The sequence below is a fragment of the Brachyhypopomus gauderio genome, chromosome 5 (genome assembly GCF_052324685.1).
Source record: "Brachyhypopomus gauderio isolate BG-103 chromosome 5, BGAUD_0.2, whole genome shotgun sequence".
NCBI classification, from domain to species: domain Eukaryota; kingdom Metazoa; phylum Chordata; class Actinopteri; order Gymnotiformes; family Hypopomidae; genus Brachyhypopomus; species Brachyhypopomus gauderio.
In genome coordinates this window covers 7,490,687-7,498,186 of record NC_135215.1, presented here as the reverse complement: position 1 = coordinate 7,498,186, position 7,500 = coordinate 7,490,687, and the positions used below count along the sequence as shown (strand labels likewise).

At 45.5% G+C, this 7,500-nt stretch overlaps 1 protein-coding gene across 1 annotated transcript in view; it reads right to left on the bottom strand.

Annotated features, from left to right (window-relative positions):
* The window catches only part of camk1da (calcium/calmodulin-dependent protein kinase 1Da), a 62,694-nt gene that overhangs the window by 14,080 nt on the left and 41,114 nt on the right, over positions 1-7,500 (bottom strand). The window contains exon 3 of the mRNA XM_077005318.1: positions 5,252-5,326. Coding sequence (XP_076861433.1) covers positions 5,252-5,326 — 75 coding nt within the window. The remainder of the gene's footprint in view (positions 1-5,251; positions 5,327-7,500) is intronic.

The following is a 7,500-nucleotide window of genomic DNA, read 5'->3' as shown; positions in this document are numbered from 1 at the left end:
CTCTCTCTCTCCCTCTCTCTCACACACACACACACACGCTTGCACAAACATGTATACATAAATCATCCTTAAGCTACATTTTTTTTCTTGCTTAAACATACACACACACACACACACACACACACACACATACACACACACACACACGCGCACGCACACACATACGCGCACACACAAACACACACACACACACACACACACACACACACACACACACACACACACCATTAACATGAAATGCATGAGCAGACTCACAGTCAGCAATCAAATTAATACTGAAATTCAAATTCTGATGAGGTTTTCAAAATGGGGGGAGGGGGCAGATTTGCGTTCCACGTTCTCTTGCCCCCCCCCCCCCCCCCCCCCCTCGCCCCCTCTTAGCACGAGTACCTAAGAGTCTCACACACTACTGCCTCACTCGTCTGACGCAGTCCAAATACTGCCAGGAGCTTCCATGTTTCACACAATGTGTTTCCAAAGCCTGTTGAAATATGGCTTCTATGTGACACAAAAGATCTGTCAATTCATAGGCATTAACCGATAATAGATTTAGAAAGCATATATTCATAACCGCAGTTTAAGTACAGTTAAACACTACAAAAACTCAACAAAAAACCCCGCCTGATCAGACCTGTGCCAGCGTAAGATCACATAATGGGTGACCTTAGCATTGCCCTGTCAACATGAAGAACCCGACCACAACGTCAGTGAGCAGCACACCAGCTGGGAGATATTCAAGCACGCACACTGTCGTCATTATACAGCTAGGATTGCTATCTAATTTAAACAGTGTGTTTGAAACCTATCACATTCAGTGTTTGCATGTTCAGAGCTAAATCAAATGGACTTTTGTCTAGATGTCTGTAGCTGACTAGCGTGCAGCTGGAACAATCGTGGTTGAAGTGGTGAGTTCACAGAAGCGTCTCCTTCTCATTCTGATTCGCACTTGGAACTGACGTCAGCAGTCCCGTCACTGTCCCGACCAACTCAAACCAGCCAGAGACACAACAGGGACGGGAAAAGAGAAGTCAGTCCCCCAACAGAAATGTCCATAATCACTGTTTCTTGTGGAGTCAATGATACGTTCACCCTGGCTAACCCTAACCCAAAAGTGAGAAGCTCGTGACTAAAAATAAATAAAGAAACTAATGAAAAAAACCAAACAAATGGTTGGCAAGTGTTTTAAAGACGAAATGGATCAAGAAGAGATGACCAGGCACGTGAGAGATGTGTGAATAAGTGAATGGGAATAATATCTTTACCCTGCTAAAGTGAGATATTCGGCTGGCCTGAAGAGTGTCTGATTGAGTTCATATGTACAGGTACACACACACACACACACACACACACACACACACACACACACACACACACAAATGATTCAAATGTAATGAGAGGGATAGGGTGTCACCCATCACCAAGGTGACACAGCGTTCTTGCGTACGTATGTAGCACAGATCAGCCACACAGTCAGGACAGTGAGCTGTCACCATCAATCTCTTTGAGTCGCCTTTAGTTCCTACTGCTGTCCTGCTCACTATTCACTCAGGGACACGACCACCATCTCAGACACTCATCTATTTTACCCTTGAGGAACTGAATATGACAGGCCGGTTTCTTACCTTTCATGTCCGAGTGCATCAGTTAAGTGTTTGCGCCCTTTTTCAGTGGGTGGGGTTACCTCTGAGAGGGTTCATGTCACGCCCAAGATAGGGAAAAGTGCCTGATTGGGTCACTAATGTAAAAAAATAAAATTAATTGTTCACTAAATTAGATCTGTAAATATGGACTTCTACTAGCTGTGCCGCCCAATGGAGGCTGGGTTGCCTTTTTAGTCTTGATCCTCCCAAGGTTTCTTCCTAATCCCCACCTAGGGAGTGTCCCCTGGCTTGCTCATTAGGGATCTGGACGCATGCACTTGTGAAGCTGCTTTGTGACAACATGTGTTGTAAAAAGCGCTATATAAATAAATGTGAGTTTGACTTTGACTGCATGAGCTCTAATTTGCATATATCCAACAAAAGACAGGCCGAGGACATGGATGAGGAGGAGGGATTATGGAGGGGGAAGTAACAAATGAAATAAGAGCTCAGAAACCTAAAGACAAAACTGGAGGTGGAACTCCAGAAACTGAACGGCCGAGCCAACTGGGTGGTGGAGAAGGGTACAGTGTGGCTAATGGGGGGGGGGGGGGGGGGGGGGCACCTGCATAATCTGCTCCTTGTACTGCAGACAGACGGGAGGAGCGTCCAGCCACAGTCACTGGAGCACACTTGACCTGAATATTAAGGGTTGTGACAAAAGCTGAAAAAGAAAGCGAATGTCACAGCCTTCACCATTAGTGTTTCCAGAAGGTCCACCCTGCCTTAATCTCCACCACTAGTTACTCCATCTGTACCTATTCAACAACACCGCTGGACAGCTGGTGTGGACAGACACCCCATATAAATACACATTCTACACTATAAACCCAGTTTCATAAAAACCAAACACTCTTAATTCATGTGCGTGTGAAGTGTGTCTAACACCCTAGAATTTATGAGCACAAAGGTTCTGACATTTCAAAAGGTCGTTTTATACTGTTTAAAAGAATGTATTAGAGTGCAGTTTAAAAAAATCTACTGAATAGATTCCAAATCTGTGTTTAAATGGTAATCAATCACTGAAGACTTGTAATTGTCAATGTATTTGTTTGATAAATTACCTTAACAAGAACAAACACATCATTAGGCAATTCTTAAATGTAAGCCCTACATTACCAATACTAATTTAAAATTCCTACAATACCAAAGCTAACCTAGAATTCTTACATTACCAATACCAATTTTAAATCTCTGCAGTACCAAAACTAACCTATAATCCCTATAGTACCAGTACCAATTAAAAATCTCTATAGTTTCAAAACTAACCTATAATCCCTACAGTACCAATCAGACAAGAATGAATCAGCCCCTCCTTCCAGCGTCAAGAACAACCAGCCAACCAGCCATACAGAATAATCCATCCATCTATTCATCCATCTATCCATCCATCCAACCATCCAGGAAGACCTGCATCAAGACTCTCTGTTCTGGCTCAGAAATGGTGGAGTGAACTTCCACTGGATATCTGGACACCACTGTCCTTTATCTTCAGATGTAGCCTGAAAACTCTTCTACAGTCATGTCTTCAGTCTTGTAATGAACTGAACTGCACTGTTATCTTTTTTTCTTCCAAGGTTGTGTATTATTGCACGTATGACTTATGATGTGCTTATTGTGTAATGCTTTCTAGGTATCAGCACTGACTCTTCTATCTAGCTGTATCTTAGTTCAGTGGAATTTTGCACTCTATTTGTACTAGCCTATTTGTACTGGCTAAAATGCATTTGCATCTGAGTAGATGACAAAGCACTTTTGTGCATTTTCTGGATAAGAGTGTCTGCTACGTGCTGCAAATGCCAATGTAAATGGAAATAGAAATCCATATCTACAAACCATACACTGCCAACACCAGACCAGAGACCAGAGATCCAACCAGATTCCAAACCAGAGACCAGAGAGCAGACCAGAGGCGAGACCAGAGTCCAGAGAGCAGACCAGAGACCAAACCAGAGACCAGAGAGCAAACCAGGGACGATACCAGAGACCAGAGAGCAGACCAGAGAGCAGACCAGAGACCAGAGAGCAGACCAGAGACAAGACCAGAATCCAGAGAGCAGACCAGAGACGAGACCAGAGAGCAGACCAGAGACCAGAGAGCAGACCAGAGACAAGACCAGAATCCAGAGAGCAGACCAGAGACGAGACCAGAATCCAGAGAGCAGACCAGAGACCAAACCAGAGACCAGAGAGCAGACCAGAGGCCAAACCAGAGAGCAGACCAGAGAGCAGACCAGAGACCAGAGAGCAGACCAGAGACGAGACCAGAGACCAGAGAGCAGACCAGAGACGAGACGAGACCAGCTGTGAATCATGTTTCTCGTGTTCTGCTGCCTTACAGTTAAGCTGAGCTGATACACGCTGCTGAGAGCGACCTGCATCATTTGCAGAGCATTCCTCTTCATCTCCCATGGACTGTTCCCGCAAACACATGCACATGCACACATGCACACGCACACTCACACACTCACACACATATGGCTCACCCTCTCAGTTCCATGTCTCACCCTCTCAGTTCAATGGCTCACCATCTCAGTTCCATGTCTCACCATCTCAGTTCCATGTCTCACCCTCTCAGTTCCATGTCTCACCCTCTCAGTTCAATGGCTCACCCTCTCAGTTCAATGGCTCACCCTCTCAGTTCAATGGCTCACCCTCTCAGTTCAATGGCTCACCATCTCAGTTCCATGTCTCACCATCTCAGTTCCATGTCTCACCCTCTCAGTTCCATGTCTCACCCTCTCAGTTCAATGGCTCACCCTCTCAGTTCAATGGCTCACCCTCTCAGTTCCATGTCTCACCCTCTACATGGTGTCACTGAGACCTCTGACTTCCCTGTTACCGGTACTAAGCTACTAACAGGCTACATAACCATATCATGATAAAACTGTTACATCTGGATAAAAGTCAAACTTACGCACAGCTGACCCAGTATGTGTGTGTGTGTGTGTGTGTGTGTGTGTGTGTGTGTGTGTGTGTGTGTGTGTGTGTGTGTGTGTGTGTGTGTGTGTGTGTGCGTGCGTGCATGTCTTTGCGTTAAAGGTTGGACAAGATTAGACCAACCAGCCCTCCTATGGGCCAAAGAGCAGAGCCACCCATACAATGTATAAATCTCCACAGTGGAAAATGACAGTAAATCTCCTAATGCTACTATGAGTAGTTTAAGTACCATTCTGCCCTATCAACAATCCTCTACCGCAGGTGAAACAAATCCTCCTCGCCATGTGACCTGCAAGCAAATGCCAAATTCTGCTGTCTTTTATTTTCTGAATGCCTACAAAGTTGTAGGTGAATTTTTTGCTCGTGAAATTAGGCCAGTCTCCTCATGCTGAAATAAGTCTGATTACTCCCATTATGAAATATTACACTCCTATTACATTCTCAGTGTTATTAGAGCATCAGATCAGTGGTAATGATTCTTATTCGCTAACGAGGTCTAATTACTGTAATGGCCTGCCTGAGCAGTAGAGTTCCACCTGTCATTCTGGATTTTACATAGACACACAGATACTGAGAAGCATAAATGAAACATTATATCAGCCTTCCAAACATGAAGTCCCAATATGACACCCACACACTAACACACTAGGTGACATCTGGCGTGTACTCACAGTTGCATTATCAGGTACAGGTGGTCAGAGCTTTCGTAGATGTCTTCAAGGGCTACTATATTCTCATGCTTAATTCTGAAAAAAAGAGAAAAATAAAATTAAGAAACACACGCACGCACGCACACAAACACACACACACACACACACTTGTGCATGTACAAGAGGTAAGTGTCAGGGCAGAAAGGCATCCTGACAATAAGACTACAAATGTATTTGTAAATATGCTGACATCAGAATTTTGAATCCAAAAATGGATAAAAAAAAAACCATGATCACGTTCTGAATCCACACTGAACTTAAACTCAAGAAAAGGTGTTTGTGGAAATCACAGAGACGTTGGGGTTCTACTCTCACTGGGACTGAAACCTCAGTAAGCACAGAGTTCACATGGAAGATCTGCAGACACACGCACGTCCAGGAAGTGTCTCAGCCTGTTCTGTGTTTTGAGAGAGAGAGAGGGAGAGGGATGTGTTTTCATCAGGCACGTCGTCTTCCAGCCTCACCAGAGAGCTGGAACAACAAACATTCCCATCCAGGCAATATTTCAGAAATTTGAAAGGCAAATCTCAGAACGTCTGGATGAGGGTTTCAGAACTACATAAACTGGTCATGCAAGCCTGTTTTTGTGTTTTTTTATCTATACCAATTACCAGAAGTGCACCTGTTCAACCTTCCTAAGCCCCTCCCTCTCTTTCTTACTCCACCCCCTTTCCCTTCTCCACCATCTGTAATTAACGCCTCTCTCTCATCATGGTAACGGCTTCATGGTGGATGTGTGCGTACAGACTATGAGCCCTGCATTTTAAGTGACTACTGAACAGCATCCAACAGGCCCGACAGGCCGGCCGGTGACGCAGGAGAGCCGGGGGCGTGTGGACACTCGCGTGGATAACAGACCTCTCGCACCACTGGGCTTGCCTGCATCCAGCTATTAAGTGTGTCACACTCACTTAACAAGTAGCAGCTGGATAGCCGTAGCCACCCAGCGAGGGCGTGGGAAAACCAGGGCCATCTCTGCAGAGACCGGGCCGGCTCATCTGCGTTTAACCGTATCTGCATATCTACCATATCTGAGTCAGAATGACGCAGATGCAAAACACAGGCGCACGGATGTGAGCTATTGTTGAATATCTATATCTGTCCATCTGTATGTAACCAAATATCTGACCTAGGACACAAAATCCAAATGGCTGTGAACTGATAGGCCACTTTGAGAGTGAAATCATTCTGAGAGTGAGATCACTCTGAGAGTGAGATCACTCTGAGATAACTCTGAAATCACTGAGAGTGAGATTACTCTGAGAGTGAGATAAATGAGATCACTCTGAGAGTGAGATCACTCCGAGATCACTTTAAGAGTGAGATCACTCTGAGAGAGATCACTCTGAGAGTGAGATCTTTAGGACGCTTCAGACAGAGAAGGGAACCGGTTGAATAATTGGTCTTTGACTTCTTTGTTTTACTGTATTAAAATACTGACTAAAAACAAAAAAACATTGTTTATTTAGTTGTTTAGCAAGGCTGTGTTATTTATAGACAACCACAGAATCTGTGGGCGTCTAGGGATGAGGTCTGGACGCCTTTACCCGAGACTAGAGTCTCTCTCCTGCAGTGGCAGCCTCTCCCCTCTTCTCCTCTCTCCCCTCCTCCCCATCCTCTCTCCTCTCTCCCCTCCTCTCCTCTCCTCTTTCCCATCCCCTCCTCTCTCCCCTCCTCCCCACTCACCCATCCCCTCTCCTCTCTTCCCTCCTCTCCCCTCTCCTCCCCACTCACCCCTCCCCTCTCCTCCCCCCCTCTCCTCTCCTCTCCTCTGCTCTGTCTGTCCCTACCACTACCAGTGTGGATGACAGAGGCACAACTCTGCCTCTGAGACCATGGCCTTTAATTACAGAGGGATACGCAGACACCCGACTGGGGGGCTTTGGGTGGGCGAGAAGAGAAAAGAAGACACAGAGAGAAAGAGAAGCATCTTGCTTGAGTCAAATCAAACAGCATTTCCAAGATGTCATGAACAGCAGCAATTCTAGACACATTCTGTTCTTCCTCAGTCTCACAAACAAAAGAGTGAAAGCCACTGCACATCATTAGTTTTTTCTTATTCAAACATGACATCACTTGCCGTCTGTATGAACACGGTGGCCAAAGGTGACATGTTCTAGGTCAGAGAAGAGCTGGCATATGAATGGCTGAAAACCCAGAGGCAGGTGACTGCAACTGTAAGGTGAGAGGTGGACTAGCCAACGCAGAGC